Source organism: Anas acuta, chromosome 2 (genome assembly GCF_963932015.1).
Source record: "Anas acuta chromosome 2, bAnaAcu1.1, whole genome shotgun sequence".
NCBI classification, from domain to species: domain Eukaryota; kingdom Metazoa; phylum Chordata; class Aves; order Anseriformes; family Anatidae; genus Anas; species Anas acuta.
Genome location: NC_088980.1, coordinates 139461769 through 139483823, shown reverse-complemented (window position 1 = coordinate 139483823; position 22055 = coordinate 139461769). Strand labels below are relative to the sequence as shown.

General features: G+C 38.2%; 1 protein-coding gene across 2 annotated transcripts in view; it reads left to right on the top strand.

Moving 5' to 3' along the window:
• ANGPT1 (angiopoietin 1) overlaps positions 1-22055 on the top strand; it is a 184945-nt gene that overhangs the window by 70245 nt on the left and 92645 nt on the right. For both annotated transcript variants that reach the window (XM_068672497.1, XM_068672498.1), the window contains 2 exons: positions 11123-11278; positions 15057-15178. In XM_068672497.1, coding sequence (XP_068528598.1) covers positions 11123-11278; positions 15057-15178 — 278 coding nt within the window. The remainder of the gene's footprint in view (positions 1-11122; positions 11279-15056; positions 15179-22055) is intronic.

Genomic DNA, 22055 nt, shown 5'->3' with positions numbered 1-22055 from the left:
TTACAGTACTTTCAAGGTGGTTTTAGTGAATCTAAACTTCCCATTCATTTTTGCAAAATCAATAAAGATACAAAATTATGTCTGTAGATTTTTGGCATCATCATGATACAATGTCTAGGGGTTTCAGCTGACTTTGAGACCATATATCACACACTGATGAAAGACGGAAGAAGGGTAATCTCCAAGGAAGCTACAACTACACAGGAAAGATAGACAAATGGAATAAAATGGATTTGTGATTTCTTCATCGGAGAGGATGTATGAGCTGAAGGCCTTCTCATGAATAAAGAGATTCCCATTCTATGATATTTATATCAGCCACTACAGAACTAAAAAACTTGTGCAGACTAGAACGTTATGCAGTTGAGTCTTAATCTCACAACCATTCTTGGAAAAGTGTTTCATACACAGAATACCAACAATATGCTCAGATGTCATAGTGATGAGTGTAAGAAACCAAGCAGAATTAAAAATAAATTAGTAATACAATATTAAAACATTATACTACCTCCTATAACACAAATAAAAAATTATATATAGACTCCAAATGATACTACAGCTTCGCAAGTTCACTGAAAGTTTAGCTATAAGCTGGCAGTGCATTATAGCAACCAGAACCATTTATGCAGTTGGAGACCACATTTTTTAAGAACCTTATATCATGTAGTAAGGAGATACTTTGGTGAGGCTAATTTTGACTGTAAGCCATATGTCCTTCTACAGGAATGAACCAGAAGTTGTCTAAATGTTCTGCTACACAAAATTTGTTACAAAATTAGTTATTCTGAAAATTACTCCTAACCAAACGTATCTTCGCCAAAGAAAATTAATTAGTTTCACAGTTTGATAGAAAAATATTTTTTAAGAATTTCCCCCAGAGGTTCATTTATTTGTTTAGGGCAAGAAGGCAGACATTACTTTTCTACAACTATACCTTCCCCTCTAGTGTGTATTGGGCATAGGTCATGTTTGCAGCCAACTCTATAATCATAAATGATTTTAGTTTATAGAATTAAGTGGCTTGTAAAGTTAGATCAGGAAAGAAAAATATGGTTGACTCTGTATAACATTTGTAAAGGTTAACATCAAACTGGATAATTCTTTGAACCAGAAATATTATTAATCAGTAGGAAAAATACCGTTCTAATTTGCTTGCTATAAGTAGCTTCCTTTTAATTTCCCATTTAATAATATTTGATATGATTCGCAGTTATGCTGCTTATTGGCCTTATTAAGTTTTAAGATTAAAAAACTGAGAAATCTAATATTCATATATAAGTTACTGAAATTGAAAAAGTGTTTGCTTTTGTAATAACTGAAATTAATCACATTTGAAATGACAAATAAATTCAATTTATATTGATTTTAGTTTTTTTTTTTTTATTATTTGAAAGAAGGAGAGCTTTTAGAATTTTATTTTATTTTATTTTTAATAAAACTGAAAAAAAATGGAAAGATTTCTTGAAGATACCTTAGTACAAAGCTCAGATAGAATTACCAGGCCAGTAAAACCAATACTTGGCCTAAGTCAATACACTGTCTTCTATATGCCAGATACTTCATGAGGAAGTGAAACTCAACCTTCTTGCTTCCATAAATTATCCATATATTAAATATTATACTACCAAGTAAGTCTAACCAGTGCAGTCTTCTGGTGCCCTGAAACAAAGAACTTTGTGTTCCCTGTATGTCTTGACTGCTATACCAAGAACTATTTCTATTCATATTAAGTACAGTGCTTAATAAAAATACTTTTGCTTCCAGTTTCCCAGGATTCCAGTGGGATACTATACAATGTAAAGCATTTTTCCACCATCATTATCTATTATTACCTATTACATTTTATGTACTTCCCTGTGTAACAGAACATGGTACTGAGATGCCAAGCCACCACTGGAGCATTCAAGTCTCCACTTTCAAGTATATACATTCAAGTATGGTTCACACAATATTTTCTCAGATGGGTCTGCAGACTGCATTCCTATTGAGGTGCAGAAAACATGCATTCAGAAAACATCCTCAGTGACTTCCCTGATTTTGTTGATTTGGTCTGCACAGAACAGTTCCTCTTATTTAGATAATTTTATTTTAGTATATTTTTTTAATTTTTTGTTTTTAATAAATAATTTTAATCCTCTTTTTTATTGACTTCCTTCTAAAAATTTTATTAAGAGATGAGTTTTCCAAACTTCTTCCCATTCCAATTAAGATTTTATTATAGTGTTTGCTCCCATATATTAAGTCTGTAAGCATAGGTCTGAAGTATAATAATAATAATAATAATAATAATTAGAAGAATGAAAAATAAGGAAGAACCATAAAATACCACTTAGTCTGCCTATTCTTTACCTAAAGCATTATTTTTAAAGTAAAACTCCAGTGATGGAGTTCCCACAGTTTTCCAGAAAAATTCCAATTAGTATTTTATTACCTATTGTGGTGGTTTTACTTGGGCAGCCAACCTCCACCACAACCACTCTCTCACTCCCCCTCCTCAAAGAGGAACAGGGAGAAAATAGAATGAAAAGGGCTCAAGGTTTGAGATAAGGACAGGGAGATCACGCAGTAATTATTGTGATGGGCAAAACAGACTCAGCATAGGGAGATAGTAAGATTTATTGTCTATTACTAACAAGCTAGAGAAGCAAGAAACAGAGGATAGAAACCTTCCCCTCCTCCCCCCCCCAACATCCAGCCTCTTCCACCTCCTCCCCTGAGCAGCGCAGGGGAATGGGGGAATGGGGGTTATGGTCAGTCTACAGTGCTTCTTCTCCACTGCTCCTTCTCAATCACTCTCATCCCCTGTGCGGTGGGGTCCCTCCCACGAGATGCAGTATTTGCTGAACTGATCCAGCGTGGGCTTCCCACAGGCAGCAGCTCTTCAGGAACTGCTCCAGATATGGGTCCGTACCATGGGGTCCATCCCTCAAGAGCAAACTGCTCCAACCTGGATCCCGCACAGGCAGCAGCTCCTGCCAGGTCACCTGCTCCTGTGTGGTCTCCTCTCCACGGGCTACAGGTCCAGCCCGGAATCTGCTCTGGCAGGGGTCTTCCACAGGCCACAGTCTCTGCCAGTGCAGGGTCACCTGCTCCCATGATCTCCTCCATGGGCTGCAGCGTGGAACCCTGCTCCACCATGGTACTCCATGGGCTGCAGGAGGACATCCTGCTTCACCATGGTCCTCACCACAGGCCACAGGGGATTTCTGCCCCAGAACCTGGAGCACCTCTCCCCCTCCTTCCTCACTGACCTTGGCGTCTGCAGGGCTGTTCCTCACTCCTCTCACTCTCCCAGCTGCTGTGTGGTGCAACATTTTTTTCCCTGACTTAATTATGCTCTCACAGAGGTGCAAAACAACATCACTTATTGGCTCAGCTCTGGTCAGCAGTGGGGCCCTTACTGCTCCCCCCCCTCCCCCCCCCCCCCCTTAGTGCAGCCCATGGGGCAGCTTCTAGATTCTTCTCACAGAAGTCACCCCTATGGCCCCCTGCTTCCAAAACCTTGACACGTAAACCCACTACACCTATACTCTTAGAAAAGTTTTCTCCTAACTGCAAAAGATACACTTCACTTACTGCAGCTTCGTGGATATGGAAAACAGATGATTCTCTTTCTCTTTGCATCCTTATGTCCTTGTAGTCATTTACTTTCCTATTAGTTTTTTTATTAAGCTAAGCATTCCAAATTATTTCATTCTTCTGGAGTTATAGATGTTTTTCATCTTCCTAAGACTATCCCAAGATAATATATATCTTTCCTGAAATCCAACATTCAGATCCAGAGACAAAATTCCTGCCGACAATTCACTGATGCTGGATGCAGGAGAGAGGTTACTTCATGTGTTTTGAAATATTTTTTTACTTTTGTTATGCCTGATTTCTTCTGACAAAAATGTCCAGTCCTGGTTTCCTTTTGTTTCTTCTGAAAGGAAAACATTATGTATGTATACATTTACGTAGCTGAAGGATTATTCTACGTTCATAATAAACTTTTATTTAACTAAAGGTTACAAGTGAAGGTTGCTGTGAAACCAAGTTCAACCACCATGAGGACAAGTATCAGGATAGAGGAAGTCACCTGGATTACAGAACATATCACTCAGCTGAATGGAACTGTTTGGCCTCTATGTGCCAAGAATGCAGCTGTGGTTTCACTGGTCACATACTAAAAGAAACAAGTAGTGGTTATTTGTAGTGGTGTGCTGCCGTACATATGAAGATATATTCACGGTTAATCTATATAAATCTTATGCAGGCTATAAATTAAACATGCATTATCATACACTAATTTTTCCTGATGGCAGTTTTATTGTAAATCTCTATTAATTATGCTTTATAGCCAGATAGTAAACATGAAATGCCAATGGTTCAGCCTTCACAAAGGCAAAGTATCTTTGAAGTGTTTAGAAGACTAGGATTGGGAAAAATAATGGTATGAACATTTCCCTTCAGAAACACATATTTTCATTTTAGCATGAAGAGGTTTGGAGTATATATATACGCTGCAAGTCATTGTTTCTCTGCTAGAATAGAATTCAGAAAAATAAATCATTGTGATTTAGGGTTAAAAAAATATATAAGTAATAAATCAAAATTATGAGTCACAATGTTACAGAAAGTAAGAAGTTAAGAAACGCAAGTACAAAATATTGAATAAATATGCAAATAAACGACTGTCATTAAGGAATTTTTTAAAAATTAAAACTTTTTTTTTTTTTCTGCCTTAAGGCTAGAAGTTTGAGTATATTGTATTAAAAAAAATGATTAAATATACTTTCTACAGCCAATTCTCCTCTTAAATATTTGTTCGGCTAATTTTGAGTTGCTGGGTTACCCCTGGGGCTTCTTTTAGAATTGAAACCCACGGATATTATATTAAAGTATAATTGATAAACTATGATTTCTTTGTGAAAGCTTCATATACCAGATACTACAACAGTCTCTTCTGTGAGTCCAGTTTGCATATCAGCCATCTGAAGTTTTCACTTTGGCTTACCAATGGTTCATTTGCTCTGTGGGCCCTCTCCAGAATTAAATGGGGGACCTGGTCATCCAGGGTATGGAGAAGGCTGAAGTACTCCATGACTTTTTTGCCTCAGTCTTCGCCAGCAAGCGCTTTAGCCACATAGCCTGGGCTCCAGAAGGCAAAAGCAGGGACTAGGAGAATGAAGAAACTCCCACTGTAGGAGAAGGTCAAGTCTGAGACCAGCTAAGGTACCCAAAGGTGCACAGGTCCATGGGACCTGATGAGGTACATCTGTGGGTTCTGAGGGAACTTGTGGATGAAGTTCCAAAACCCCTGTCCATCATATGTGAGAAGTGGTGGCAGTCTAGTGAAGTTTCCGTTGACTGGAAGAGGGGAAACATCACACCCATATTTAAAAAGGAAAAACAGGAAGACCCGTGGAACTACAGGCTAGTCAGTCTCACCTCTGTGCCTGGAGGGATCATGGAGCAGATGCTCCTGGAAACTATGCTAAGGTACATGCAAAATGAATGACTGGTGAAAGCCAACATGGCTTCACTAAGGGCAAATCATGCCTGACAAATCTGGTGGCCCTCTACAAAAGGCTACGACTTTGGTGGATAGGTACAGAGCAACTGATGTTATCTACCTGTACTTGTGCAAAGCATTTAACACTATCCAGCATGACATCCTTGTCTCCAACTGGAGAGACATGGATTTGATGCATAGACCATTTGGTGGTAAAGGAATGGGCTGGATGGCTGCATTTCAAAGAGTTGTGGTTAAAAGCTCAATATCCAAATGGAGATCAGTAATGAGTAGTGTTCCTCAGGGGTTGGTATTGGGATGGGTGCTATTTAACACCTTGTCAGCAACGTGAAGAATGGGATCAAGTGCACCCTCAGCAAGATTGTGGATGACAACAAGCTGAACAGCATGGCTGATGTGCTGGAAGGAAGGAATGCCATCCAGCAGGAGCTTGACATGTTTGAGAGATGGGCCCATGAGAATAACATGCGGTTCAACAAAGCCAAGTGCAAAGTCCTGTACGGGGGCCAGGGCAATCCCAAATATGAATACAGGCTGGGCGATTTGTTGATTGAAAGCAGCCCTGATGAGAAGGACCTGGGGGTGTTGGTTCAGAAGAAACAACATGACTTGGCAATATGCACTTGCAGCCCAGAAAGCCAACTCTATCTTGGGCTGCTTCAAAGGCAGAGTGGCCAGCTGGCTGAGGGAGGTAATTCTTCCTCTCTACTTTGCTCTCATGAGACCCCACTTAGAGCACTGTGTTCAGTTCTGGGGCCCTCAGCGGAAGAAGGATGTGGACCTGTTGGAGTGAGTCCAGAGGTGAACCACGAGGATGATCAGAGGGCTGGAGCACCTCCTACAGACAGGCAGAGGGAATTGGGGTTATTCATCCTGGAGAAGAGAAGGCTCTGAGAAGTCTTTACAACAGCCTTCCATTGCCTAAAGGGAAAGGTGGGGAAGGGACTCCAGAAAAGGTGGAGACTACAGAAAAGGTGAGGAGGGACTCTTTGTCAGGTGAAAGGACAAGGGGGGATAGATTTAAACTAAAAGAGGGTAGATATAGTTTAGATATAAGGAAGAAATTCTTTGTTCTGAGGGTGGTGAGGCACTGGCACAGGTTGCCCAGTAACGAGCTGTATATGCCCCATCCCTGGAAGTGCTCAAGGCCAGGTTGGGTGGGACTTTGAGCAACTTGGCCTAGTGGGAGGTGTGTTGGCCCATGGAAGGGGTGTTGGAACTAGAAGATCTTTAAGGTCCTTTCCAACCCAAACCATTTTATGATTAATATGCTTCAACTTTTGCCTAACCCTGAAGAGGTGAGGCAGTGGGACCAAATGGTCATTGTAGGTCCTTTCCAACTGAATTATCCTATGGTAAATAGGTGTCCTGTGGTCAAGCCACAAAAATAGGATTATTTTTCTCAGTGATAAACTTCTTCCTAGCCCCTTTGGCTGCTGCAAAATTCAAAGAAATTCTATGGTATTCCATATATTTGAATTTTTTCCAGCTTATTCCCACTAAGGCTGTTTGTGTATTTATAAAATACAATTATCGATATTACTGCAAATGCTGGTTTTAAACCTGACTCCCTGAGGCACTTTGTTGGTATGAGGTATGATCCCCCCTCAGACAGACAAACTGAGAAAGAAGAAATGAGCTTTCATTGTTTGCTAGCACAGTATTACTGTACATCTTCTGGTATGTAAAGCAAGACAACAAAACATCTTATAAAAAGTCACTGGTCTCTTGTCTTTCTACTGTTACAAATGCTGTGCTATATATGATTCATAGTCAGAGAGGGAAAGCAGTCTATTGTTACTTTAACTTGCATTCTCGTGCAAATGCATTGTATGAAAGCTTAATGTCATCTGGATATCATAGCAGACCTTATGATACAATTACATGGGACCAACAGTATTTGATCAAAGTAAAAGAAAAACCTCTTGTTTTATTTATAAGCCATCTGCCACAAACCATTATCATTTACTTAGGCACTAACTTGCAGTTTCCATTTTAATAGTTCTGTTAGTGTTTGGGTGGTTTCTATGAAGATTATTCAATAAACATTGTCCAGAAAAAGCTAGATACTTTTAATGCATAATCCTCTGGAATGTTTATTAAACAATAACACTGAACCTTCTGACAGTTTTATTTCTGAGAATGTTAAAACGTTATTATGCATCCCACCAGTAATTCTTCATTACTGAAAACTCCTGTACAATGTTATGAGTCTTACTGAAAGCAGATGCAGCCGAATTAATAACAGGGACATCAATGCACAATAGAAAGCCATACAGTGGGAAGGGTGAGATGGGGGGTAAAGAATGCAGAAAAAGCATTCTGTTTCACTTTTGCAAAAAGTAACTGAAATAAGTATGAGTAGTATAAGGATTAGAAAAACCAAATGTACAAAGATTAATCTGAAAAGATATATTTACTATTTAATGCAGAATATCTGGACAAACTGATTTAACTTAATTATTAGGATGAATAGATTTTCAAGAAGACTTAAGACCCTAAGCAATTTTAGATTTACTCCTGTGAATGGGTTTCTGTGTGTGACTTACTTTCTGTGAAGCCAGCATTCAAGGATCTTTTAATCACCTGTTAAATGGATGATATCCTTGTTAACTAATCACAAAGAAAGCTCAGTCTAAGGTTCAGTAAACTCAATACAAAGCCTCTGAATGAGGCAAGGCTCAGATAAAACTGTGTGCTTTGCCATAATGAACCTAGTAAATGCTGGTTTCCTGCAATAAAAATAATAGGTGGAATCTTTGCATCTTTGGGAATTTTGTCATTGATTTTAGCAAGGCCAGTATTGCAATGAATAAAACTACCAAGCAAACTAAAATAATTGGTCAAAGAAAGGAAAGGGAATTAATGTAACAGAACCTCTACATTACTTTAGTCTTCCTTCCACTCTCCCCTGACTGACTGAACAGCTCCTGGTACTCCTAAGATGTGCTCACAGAAACTATTGTGGCAGTTTACTGAACACCAAATATTTACAAAAGCATTTAATGAGTAATTCTGTAACAGGAAAATCAGTTTTGTTGTTATAATGAGACAGTTTCAGATTAAACCACAGGGTGTTTTAGGGGTGAGTAACCAAGGGCAATTGCCCAAGACTGGAAACCATGGGGAATGTGCTAGACTACAATATGCCTCAATCTCTGCCTGTGTTCCTGCTAGGCAAAACTTGCTGCAGCTCCACACAGATGCAGTGATATACTTCAAATGTAAATCTTTCTGCATTTTTGGCAAAGTAACAAGCAAAGTATTTAGTTAGAATTATAAATATGTTTTGTCTTTTTACATTTAAATCCATTTACCCATTTCTTTTTATTGATGTGTGAAATTTTCTGATTTCTGATGTTTAATAAGTATAGCCACTATATTTTTGCATGGGTTTTCCCAGACATCCATATCACACATGCATCACACAGCCCACATACAGTAAGTGAGGCAGTTTCAGAAAGCTACAGACTAACAAATTATGCACTGCACAGCCACAACACTTATGTGCTATGGTCCTATGTGAAACAGAAAAAAAAAAAAAAGAAAAAAAAAGACAACAGATATAAGGAAATTTATGATGTGTTGGTATTTCATCATGGGCGGAACTTGAAGGCCATATGTTTTATCAGGAGCTGAATGCTGTGAGAGAAATTTGAACTTCGTGTTCAGGTGTTCCAGTATCTGAATCAGAGTGTGGAGAAGAGCAACCATCCAGTTTTCTGGGGTTCTTCCACAGGGATTATTTGCAACCACGCAATAATGTAGAAATAAAGTTACTGGTTATAAAACCACCAAGAAACAAAGAAAATACACTATCTGAGAAAATACAATATCTGATGTAAAAGAGAGATACAGGCAGAATATTTCTGAAGATAAAAGATATATGATAGATTTGTAATATCTCCCTTGAACTAGCTGAATTTCTGTAACATCTCAGTAATAAATTACAACAAAGCAGTGAACTTACACTGGAAGTGGAAAAATGGAGACATCCACTGCAGACTTTGTTTTGCAGAACCTAGAGTTTTCTTTGGCTGCTAACTCTCATTTAAATACTTATCAGGATATTCAACAATAACTTGTTCCCACCAATTAAAACACTCTGGAGGTTTCTAGCCCAGAGTGGTCACCTGAGAATTCAAGCAAACATTTTTGTGGTCTGAAACTGTAGGACTTCTACTTTGTTTTTCACCATCATGTGTGGTGTTAAGCACTTCATTAAGTGCTTCTCCAAAAATGGGCCTAAAAAAAAAAAAAAAAGAAAACACAACACACACAAAGAAACAAACAAAACCGAAAAATAATTTAGTCATTCAGAAAATATCTTACACTGTGGCAGTGCTCTTCTTCTGTAAAAATGTTTTTAAAACTAATAAGAGGTGCACAGTAATGATCAAATTTGTAAGAAATCTCTTGTAATCTCAGCTGATGTGGCTCATCAGAACATCTACAGTAGTTACCCATCAGCACAGGAATGCTTATAGATAAGATGAAAGTAGCCCTTCCTATTAATCACACACTGTATATCTGACTCCTGCTTTCTTCAGTCTTTAAATCAACTCCATCTGGTTCTTACTATTTAGCCATGCAGCTTACCTTTCATAACAAAACATGCTTACTGCTGCAGAAGCAAGTCCAATGTGATTAAAATTATTAGGTAAAAAGCGGTTGCTTAAGTCTGGAATCAGCTAACAATAAAAACACATGATCAGCCACAAAATGAAACATAGGACCAAATCTTCATTGGGTGTAAATTGGATGACCTTTGCTGATTTCAGTGGAATGTATCGCAGCCAATGTCCCAAGCCACTTTTCTCTGTGTTAGTACTTTCTGAGCACATCAAGCAAGATTTCGTTGTTCATAACAACACTTATATGTGTAAGAAACAATCTCATCATAATGTAGAGTAGTCATGGATTTATAATCTTTTATGGCAGAGCCAGGGCCTAACTATCTAGAAGGAAATTACTCTGCCTATGTTAACTAAAGCAAACATAAGCAAAAATTGTCCCTTCCTTGAGGGTGCTTAGTTTATTTAGAGATTCCTAATTCAGATTCTTTTCAACTGAATGTAAAAGTAAGCCAAACAGTATTTAGACAATACAAGCAAAGGAACAAAGTAGCTTTCTATGTCTTTTGCTCAACAACTTCCCTTCCTTCTCTTATTCCCATGACACTGTCTTTATTTTTTTACAATTTTGAGGACATAGCTACACTAAGCTGCTTTCCCTGTGGAACAGTATGTGAGAATCTAACCCAGTAACAAATCATGTTGCTGAATGACTGTGAGGAAAGGTAGGTAAGATCTCTTCTAGTAAGGAAATACAGAAATACTTGTTACGATTTTGACATACATGGAGGCAGGCAGGATCTGGTACAGCTCAAGCCAGCAGGCTGTGATACTTGGGAAAACATGAGGACTCAGAGACTGGAACGGGCTACCCAAATAGTCAGGTCCGTGTCCTGGTCACAGGGTCAGCAGAACTCTCCCTGAAAATGTTGAAATTTTTGCCTTTGGCAAGAATGCCAGCTATGCATCTTTATGTCACCAGAAGGCCTGAACAGGTAAAAATACCACAGCTACAACCCTTTCTCTTTTACAGCTTGAGAACTACATTGTGGAAAACATGAAATCGGAGATGGTACAGCTGCAGCAGAATGCTGTGCAGAACCACACTGCCACTATGCTCGAGATAGGGACCAGCCTCCTCAGCCAGACAGCAGAGCAGACAAGAAAACTCACGGATGTTGAAACCCAGGTATGTTCCCAAAGAAGTTTCCTAAAAGCTGTTAATTCCAGAGAACTTTCACCATCCTCCTTCTTTTCTAATAAATCACCAAACAAAACTTTTCAACACAGGGCTCCAAGAAACATACACACTCTCTGTTTATTGGTACAAACAGCAGTGATGACTGACACATTTATGTGTCTGTCTTTGATTTCATTTGGTTGGCATATTTAGCTCTGTGTGTGTAAGGCAGGCTGGACAGGCCAGGAAACTAAATCATTTGACTTAAATAACTATCTCAGTTACCAACTGTGAATGATACAAGTGTCAAGTTAAATAGAGTTTCAGGCTAAAATAGAGCCTTTCTTCTTCATTATTATTTGCCTCTATTATTATTATGAAGTTTCTTTACTTTCTACAAGATGTTTCCAGCTGAAATGTAATGTAAATTAGTAGCTTTTACACTGTGGAGAGGGACAAGTTCTTTATAAAGCACTCTATATCTATTATTACTCTGAAATTGTATAATATTGCATGAATTTAAAGAGCTATCTTCATGATTCCTAGCACCAAAATCACTTATTTGGTTCAAATGACAAGCATATCACTGCTATATTGCAGAGTACAATTTCATATTGGGCTTATTGCAATGATATGTACAGCTTTTTGACTACTTCTATCAGTTTAAGATGCATACTTTTTTCCCAGTTTTTGACGAGTTCCTCTTGATCTTCCTAAAATGTGGTGTGTTACCAGCTGAAATGCATTCACTGTTCATTTAAAGTGCAAGAATTAATGCATTGCATATATTTGGTTTGTTTCAGTAGCATGTGTACTTCTTGAGAGATAATAATGTTTTTACTCACGTTTACAATATCATTACCATGTTATTATGTAACTGCATTACAGCACACTGAAAAACTTCAGCAATTATGAAAGACAGATGCTTTAATTATCTCTAGCTAGGAATGATAGGTACAAGCTGTTGCTACACTGCCTTATGCAAGTTCCTTTTTTTCCTTCATCTTGGTTAGTAGACCAACTAAAGTAACATGTTAAGCTTTAATTACCACAAATTTGAAAAGACGGCCTATTGACTTATGAGAATGTTAGGAAAAGTATTTAAACAGAATATCTAAATCAATACAACAAATGCATCTAAATTCAACAGGGAAAAAAAAAAAGTAAAAAAAAGTGAGGTGAGTGAGGTGTAGGAACTTTTTTTATATTCCCAAAGACCTACATTGTTATACATGTTGAGTACTCATTTGCTGTTCCCTCATCCAAGTAGGTAACTTGCATTGTCGATGTCTCACTTTCCCATTGAGGAATAACTTCATGGTAGAGGAACCATGCTAGCAACTTCTGCCTTCTTATGTGTGTATCTATACTCTCTATATAATATATACTTATAACTGAAGAATTTAAAGGATGCTTAAGTTACCAGTGGATATCCACCTTGCTGCAGTCCTGGCTCTGACTTCCAACTCAGTGACAGCATCTCCTACCTTGACTCTCTCAGCAGCATGAGAAAGTCCTTGTAGTCCCTGGCTCTACTAGCAATCAGAAAAGAGTGGTAAAGGTGACTCCAGAAGGTGAATTGCTCCTTTTGGCAATGATGGGAGTAGACAGTTGCATGGCTGTGGTGGGTTATGATGTTGGCTGGTTGTCAAGGGACCACTAAGCCACTCCTCTCCCTCAGCAGGACAGGGGAAGAAAGTAAGAGTGAACTGCTCTAGCACAGGTTCCCCACAGGCATCAGTTCCTGCCAGACCTCCTGCCCCAACATGGGCTCCTCTCTATGGGCTGCAGTTCTCACTGGGAGTCTGCTGCTACGTTGGCTGTCCATTGGCTGCAGCTTCCACCTGTTGTGGCACGGGCTCCTTCAGAGGCTACAGCATGAATAACTGCTCCAGCATAGTCCTACATGGGCTGCAGAGGGACAACCTGTGTTATCATTATATTCTCCATGGACTGCAAGAGAATCTCTGCTCCAGTGCCTGTAGTACCTACTCCCCTTCCTTCTTTACTGAACTTGGTGTCTTCAGGGTTAGTTCTTTCACTCCACTTTCCCAGCTACTCTTGTACAATATTTTTAACCTTTCATAAATATGTTATTAGAGAGTCATAACCAGCATCACTCATTGGCTCAGTTCTGGCTAGTGGTGGGCTCCTTTTGGAATAACATGGAACTAGCTATGTTCAACATGGAGCAGCTAGCTCCTGGACTCTTCACAGAAGCCACCCCTGCAGCCCCTGTGCTGTCACATAAACACAGTATGTTGGCAGAGATGTGAAGGTCCGCAGGATATAAGATTGAGAAAGACAGGCCATGATCTCTTGCCTGTAATATGTAGTACTTTCAGCACTTGTAGTACTTGTAATACTTATAGTATTACTGCCTGTAATATGTAATACTCATACCACAAAAAAGAGACTGATGGACTCGAGATACAGAGCCTACTGCTCCTTAAATCTCACTGACCCCTCCCAAATCCTTATCTATCCCAAATCCCACTGTTTCCCCTTAGACTTTCTTTTACACCTGAAACTGCACTGAAATCTTGTAGGCTGCTCCACAGATGTGTACTCTTAGGAAATCTATAGGTGCCTTCCTGTCACCTTTAACCCTTGCCAACCTTTGTAGTAAACCATCAATTCCTGCCAGATCCCTCTGAAACTGTGGTGATGCCTCCTGGCACTTCCAAATGTATCTATCTCAAACAAAAGAGCTGCATACTGATCAATTCCAATTTTTTCAATCACTGTATTTTATAAAAAGGACAATTCTAGTTGCTCTGTGAGCATCAAGAGTTTCAGACAAAATTAAGACACTATGTAGATTGAGAACCCTTTTTTTTTTTTTTTCTCTTCATGTTCTGCAATGTAAATTCATATTAGGCATGCATGAGAAAATCTTATATACTACATAATCCTATGATGAGACTGATACTTGACCTTTCCAGAAAGGTCTGATAGGTTCCATTAAAGAGGAATCATGTCATCACTTCTGGAACTGAACATCAGCTGCTGTTAGTACACATACCTATGAAAACTATTTATACATACTTGTCCAGACTTTATATAATGAAAGATGATATACCAACAAAATCAACCATCATTAATTAATGATTTTTTTTTTTTTTTCACTTCTCAGCTACTTAGTTAGCATCTATTCCTTTTCATCTGGTTGAAAATCTTCTTTTGGATTGATGTACCTACTAAAACGTGCGCTATTAATACAGACCAACCCTAAGGTGAAAGACAATTGCATAAAGCAATGTTTAAGATCACAGCCTTCATTTTCTTAAAAATATGTGTAAGAGGGCAAGTAGTGATAACATAAGCAGACACCAGACTTCTGCCAACACTACACAAGAGAGATCTCAGGGGAAAGCTAAAGTAGGAACTCCATCTATAAAACAGCAGATTCAACAGTTTGGCTTGAATCCAAGTGCTCTTACGCTCTTCTGGTTTAAGCATACTTTATAGGAATGCATGTTTGAAGCATGCCTCTTTTTCTTCCCAGTGAAATGAAGCTTATTTGGCAGTCACCTTTCCTTCTTCTGCTAGCCTAGTACTTTTCTATAGCAAACAGGGTGCCAGACTATCAGCTGTTGCATATCAGTGTAGCTTGATTGAGTTAATTTGCACCAGTTGAGCTGCTGATGTTAAAAAAGGATTTAGAAATCAAGGTCATTTCTGACAAATCATCAAATCAGAGTGAAATGACTATATTAATGTTTATGTTGCTATAGAAACACAACCAAGACAATATAAACATTAATGTTTCTAATTTATCCCTAAGGTGCTAAATCAAACATCCAGACTTGAAATTCAGCTACTAGAAAATTCACTGTCAACATACAAGCTAGAAAAACAGCTGCTACAACAGACGCATGAAATTCTGAAAATTCATGAGAAGAACAGGTAAGAATGAGTAGCTGATCTCTTAAATTCTTTCTCCATTCATCATAAAGTGGTCTGTGCATACTTTGTTTCAAGCAACCAATGGAATAGAAGAAGCAAATATGGTAAGTACACGTAATATTTATGCAATGGTTAAAAGAGCTAGGGTGTGAACTTACACTAGCTCCTTATGACAAACGCAAGTTGATTTTTGCTGCTTTTTTGTTTGCACTGTAAGTTCATATCTCAATTTGTTTCATGACAGCTCAATCATATGACTGTAGCTTCTGCTACTCAAAAACATAAGGATAACTTGTATGCATGTTTTTAAGCAGACTAGAATAAATTTTGAGATCATCAACTAATTTGAAAATCTATGCAAAGCTGAAAATCTTCAGAATCTAAATTTAATGAACGCAAAGATCCAAGAGGAATCTCTCTCTTTAGAATAACATTTCATTCTGTATCACATACTTGGAGCCATACTTTATTTAAACAATAAGTGAACAATAAACACGTTGGATTTATGCTGAAATTGAAAAGAGAGGAAAAAAAATACAGTACACCAACTCTTCAGCAGCACATAACTTACCAAGCTGTGAAGTTTCCCTTTCTGTGTTAGAGTATTTGTATGAATCCCGCAAAGGCCCTGGATTCATTTGTGAGGCTATCTTCATACATTGACAGAGGCTTAGTTTAGCTCCTAAACTGGGGTGCATAGCAGCTGATGCACTGACAGCACACCCAAACCATCCAAACAAGTAGTGCCACAAGGAACTGGCTGAACCAGTATAAAGTCCAAGTTTGGGCACCTCTCTGTTAATGCCTGAAATCCTTGCAATTGCAGCCTGGTATCTCAGAACAGGGTGTGCACAGGGAGATGGTCTGTCAGAATTTCTCTGATGTTCCTTCCTCGTGATGCTTTTCCCTGGCTCCCACAGGGGTCCTTCCCTTGGACTGCTGTCCTTCAGGATGAGATTGCTCAAGTGTGGTGTCCTCCATGGACTGCAGGGGGACAGCCCCCTCCACCACTCTCTGCAGGCTGCAGGGGAACTTCTGCTCTGGCACCTGGAGCACCTCTTCCCCTCCTTCTTCACTGACCATGCTTTTTGCAAGGCTGTTTGTTCCACATTTTCTCCTCACTGCCATGTGGTGGTTTTGCCCTTTCTAATATGTTGTCACAGAGGAACCACCAGCATCACTGCTGGGCTCTTCTGTGCCCTGCTGTGGAAATGGCTGGTGCTGGCTGTATTTGGCATACATGTAGGACAGCCCCAGCCTCAAGGGCAGTCCTGGCCTCTTCCTACACAGGCTCCATCAGACTTCTACCCTCAAGCCCCATGTCCAAATCTTGGACACAGACACCCAATACAGTGGCGTAAAGCCATCTGCTTTCGTGGCTGCCTGTCTAGAAACCTGCTGACATCATTGCTGTCTCTGTAACTGCCATGTTTAAGCAGGGAGGCTCTCTTCTAGAAAGAGTAATTGTGGTGTAAGTCTGACCAGAACTAAGGTTCCCATTTCCTGTGTATGCTATAATTGACACTAAAATAGAGCAAATGACTTTATATGTGAGGTAGATACTGAAGCAGCCTATACATGCACAGGGTGTAGTGGATTTGTTAAATTGAGATCAGATGGTTTGCCAAAAATGTTGCTGCTGAACGTGAATCAGCAACGACTGAGGTGGAATGACTTTGCCCTGGGTTATATGTGAAGCAGACTAACAGTACCATGAAGCTGCTAAGAAAAAAAAAAAAAAAAGCAAAGAACCACATAGTAATGACAAATAGAATATGTCATTATAAAGAAATGTGTTTAGCTGAAAAGCTGGCAAAATAATATACAGTTAGTGCTACTGGTTATGAAAACTGGCAGTTTACAGCTTATAAAACAGGGGTAAGATTAAATAATTCCCCTAAATGTTTGTGGGTGGTTTGTTTGTTTGTTTCTCTTTTTCTTTTTTTTTTTTTATTTCAATTTTGAATTGACGCAAAATTTGTTTTTAAGTAAATGATTGTATTTTTAGCTGTTGTAATCTATTTAGCATCAAAATTTTATTGACTCATCAAGAGACTGAGTCATTTATGTGAGGCTTTGTGTACTTAATCTGAATTTATTTATCTTAGCAATGTGTCAGGGTGTAAAGCCATGTCAGTAAACAACTAAGTTTGACTTAAATTGACCTTTGACTTGACTGACATTTTGATGAAATGATCTGTGTCATGATAGTATGGTCTAGCTTGGTATTTAGGAGGAAAAGGAGAGGGGGTATGTTAAAGAGCAACATCGTATATGTGTTTCATTATAATGAAGGAAGAACCTAGCAAAGACCTTCCAGGTTTCATTGCTATCTGTGCCCTTGGGACTGATAAAATTAGGGAGAGGACGTTGTCATGATTAAAGCAGCTGATGATTCATATTTTAATGTATCATTATCTAGTCCTAACAAAAAACTGTGTAATCTTGGTCTTGTAAGGATCCTGTAATCAACTATGCATATGTCAATTTCACTGTGGGACAAATCTTTAAGATCACAAGAGATAATAGGTTAATGAATATGCCAATGATTTTAGCTTGCTTAAATGTAAACATCGTTTAAAGATTGCCTGATGGTGGTGTTCAGTAGTTGTCTGCAGTTTAAATGGATAAAATTGATATACAAAATTATATATATATATATATATATGTATAAAAATCCCTCTGTATAACATCATTTTCAAATTAATAAATTAGAGAACTCCTTTTATCCATGTTGCCTATATGGACTATAAACGTTTTGCAAAGAGCCTTTCTTTTCAGTAGGTGGGAATGAGTGCAGGAACTGTTATAATCCAAAAAGTAATCAAAACAGACTGTGTACTTTGGGCAGATCATTTCTATTTCTGTGCTAAAATTCCCTCCATATAAAATAAAGATCCTAATCACTTTCAAAGAACTGGAGTTTGGATGAAAGAAATGTAAGATATTATAATAACTGATTGTTGATATACTACAGTAATTTGTATATTATCCTGAAATAAAATGAGCATGGCTTATCAACAGGGGACCAATGCATGTTCTATGGTCTAGAAATATATTTATTTTTGGCCTTAAATGCTTTACTTCCTGCCTCTGCTGAGAAGAGTGGCGATTTTTTTTCTTTTTATCCCCCTGAAGTGAAAGATATTTCATAGAATGAGTAACATTTGCCCCAGTATCTTGTTTCTATTGAATGCTCTCATGCCATAAATAATTTATTCTTGTGGGTTCCCACCCACTGTAATATAAATGGTGGTGTTTTACACTGCCATTTTTTCTCCCACAAGAGCTTTTTAAAAGCTATTTTATTTTTTTCTTTAAAGATTTCTCTGCTTAAGTGCTTGAGTCTTTTTTTCTTTTTTTTTTTTTTTAAAGTGTACCCAGCTGCATTTAACTTACTGTGTGCCATTTATGTCAATATGCAAGTGTGAAAACTTTTCTGTTACATTATATTTCTCCTTTTTATTCAGTCAAATGAATTCTGGATCTTCCAGCAATAAGAAGTAGAAGTGAAATTTAAACATAAGTTTTAACTTGAATTTGCAGAAAATCAAAATAGACTAACGGTCAGTACAAGAACAATTGTATCCTAAGGTGTGTACTAAAGAATGATGAATTACCATTTGACTGTGTAAAAGATGAGGATATGAGTTTTATTTGCAAATGTTGCATATACTGAAAAAGATAAATCAATTTTTTCCATTTCGCTTTTGTGATTTCAATCACAAAAAGTGAGTCTCAGTAACCCAATATTTCACTGGCCTTTAGAAATATGGGGATACTTTTTTTTTTTTTCATTTTCCAAATGTCCTAAAACCAATAAGACTACCTACTTAAGTACCAAGTCAATACATAACAGTACAAGGAAAAAAATCACTCATATAAAAGCAACTACAAAGCAGCTATCCTAATGAGAAAATTATCATTCTTGTTGTCAAATGTGTTTAAGTTCTCTACCTGTTTATCTTCCCATACATACTTAATTCAAGAAAAACATATATGTACAGCCAAAGAAATTTTTCTAATGTGACGTTCCTTGTCTTTATTTATTGAAGAGCTCAACAAAGTAAATGGTTTTATCTCTATTTCTAATAAGTCCAGATTTCTTAAAAGATTATTTTAATGCAAAAGATGTCCATCTCTAAGATCTGGTCTATATCCTGTTCCCACATGTCTAAACTGAAGTCTCTGAAAACAAAGATTAAAAAAAAAATCTTAAACTGCCATGGTCTGGAATGGATTAGTGAATAAACTATGTACCTTATAAGGCAGATTGTCTAAACCAGACTTCCTTCCTCCCCTGAGAGCTATGAGATTGCTTTCTACATGCTCTACTTCATCACCTTTCAAAATGATAGTAGTTTTCACTGGAAGTTATTCTTTGACTTCTGTACTAGCTTTCTGCTTTCTTCAGTGTTATCAGAGGGCTTTATCTGTATCAGGTGGACACAGCATAGTTGCACCAAAGCATCCCACTGGCTTATATCCTAATAAAGGCAACATAGGGGTAACAACCCCTATGGGGGGTTGTAACAACCCTATAAGGCTAACAACCTCAGGCCTACAGGCCTGGGGCAGAGCAGCTGGAAAACTGCACAGAGGAAAAGGATTGGGGGGTGTTGATTGATGCTCACCCAAACATGAGCTGGCAGTGTGCCCAGGTGGCCAAGAAGGCCAAAGGCATCCTGGCTTGTATCAGGAATAGTGTAGCCAGCAGGACCACGGAGGTGATTGTCCCCCTGTACTCAGCTCTGCTGAGGCCACACCTCAAGTACTGTGTTTAATTTTGGGCCCCTCACTAAAGAAGGACATTGAGGTCCTGGAGCGTGTCCAGAGAAAGACTACAAAGCTGTTGAGGGGCCTGGAACATAAGTCCTGTGAGGAGTGGCTGATGGAACTGGGGTTGTTTAGTGTTGGAGAAGAGGAGGCTCAGGGGAGACCTTATTGCTCTCTACAATGCATGCCTGCAAGGAAGGTGTGAGGAGCTGGGGGTCAGCCTCTTCTCACAGATAACTAGTGATAGGACTAGAGGGAACAGCCTCAAACTATACCAGGGGAAGTGTAGGTTAGAAATTAGGAGACATTTCTTCTCAGAAGGAGCAGTCAGGCATTGGAAGGGGTTGCCCAGGGAGGTGGTGGAGTTACCATCCCTGGGGGTGTTTAAGGAAAGGTTGAACATGGTGCTTAGAGACATGGTTTAGTGGGCGACATTGGTGGTAGGGTGATGGTTGGACCAGATGATCTTGGAGGTCTTTTCCAACCTTAATGATTCTATGATATCATTTGTTGAAAATATATTCCCAGCCTGAACAAGCTAGTGGCACGTGGTTACTTTCGAGGAAAATTAAAGGGATTTGTTGTTGTTTCATTGTATTTAAATGTCTTCTAGTTAATAACTCCAAGGAAGGAGTCATTGTCCAATGGATAATATAATATTTAGCCATATTAACATTTGTTTTTCATAACTTCATTCTGTTCCCCACATGCCTGATTTTGCCCCCCATAAATTGAAGGCTGCATTATAATACTGTACATGTATTTCTGAGTGTGTACGATTCTTCTAGTAAATGGTGATTTATTTGTATTGTATTGTAGTTCCCATGACTGCTTCATCTGTCTATGTCTGTAATGCTTTCAAACCTATAGGAAAATTATGCAGTAAATTTGCAGTAAAAGAGAGACAGTCACTACTGTCCATGCCATTTTACTGGAAAGTATTATCAAAGAATGTTGTACAACAATTTTAGTCAATGTTTACAGATTGATTAATTGGTATAGCCTTCTTTTGGCTTTCTGTAAGTTTTTTATGTCAGCAACAGTCGTTAATGAAAACTAGTAGAAATATTTTCACTTTGAATCTGCCTTCATAATGCCTCTTTAAAATTTTGATACAATCAATCAGCAAAGTTAATTCTTTGTGTTATTTGGCTGTTAGAAATTATTCAATGTGGAAAGAAGACAGAGAAAATAGAGTAGTCTGACAGCCATTTAAAAAATCTAAACATCTCTGTAGTTGATTTCATCATGTTAAAAATGTATCAATTAGTTTTCTAGAACTTTTTATTATTTAAATGAGCTACAATATGTGTTTATGTAACAATAATACATATGAAGAATTCTGGCCACATTATAGTCAAAGGCTATAAGAACAGCTTTTCTCATGTTGTTTAAGGATTTCTTCCTTTTGGAACAGGCCAGTACAAACGTCTCCAATCTATGTGAAGTTTTTGCTTTTGTTCATTAGAGCTTTGAGCAAACGTTTCTCACTGATTCTTAGTAAAACAAAATGAAATGCAGTTGTTACAGATTTCTCCCAGGAATATAGGGAGTGGTCCTATCCTCAGGACTTACTCTTATCTGCTGTAGATTTGTGGATATGAAAAGATCATTGCACAAATGCGTATGCATTCCTTAAAATAGCTTAGTTTTGCAGTTTATAATAACAAGACTTTTAATCTACATAGAAAACTGTAAAGGAACCAAGTGCTGTGACACTCCCATCTTTCCACCACATGTTGTTGACACACCACTCATAAATATTAGGATGTATTATTGCTAAAGCTGTAAAACATCTGCTTGCTGTCTGTCTCTGTAGACACCAAACAGGGAAGCTCTAAACATTGTCAGCTTCTTCCTTCTTACTTGACATGGCCAGTGTTGCTACAAATAAGACTGTCATCACCATGGGTTCACTTACTGTGGTCTTAAGAAGGCTATGGTGGGAAACAAATAACACAACGTGCATATTGTGGCTGTCAAAGACAGTTTTATACATTAAATCATCCAGATATAGAAATAATTTCAATTTGGACAAGCAAATTGATCATGCCTTCTAGACCTTTCAGTCTTTGGTGCCCTCCTTTGTACACATGCTAAT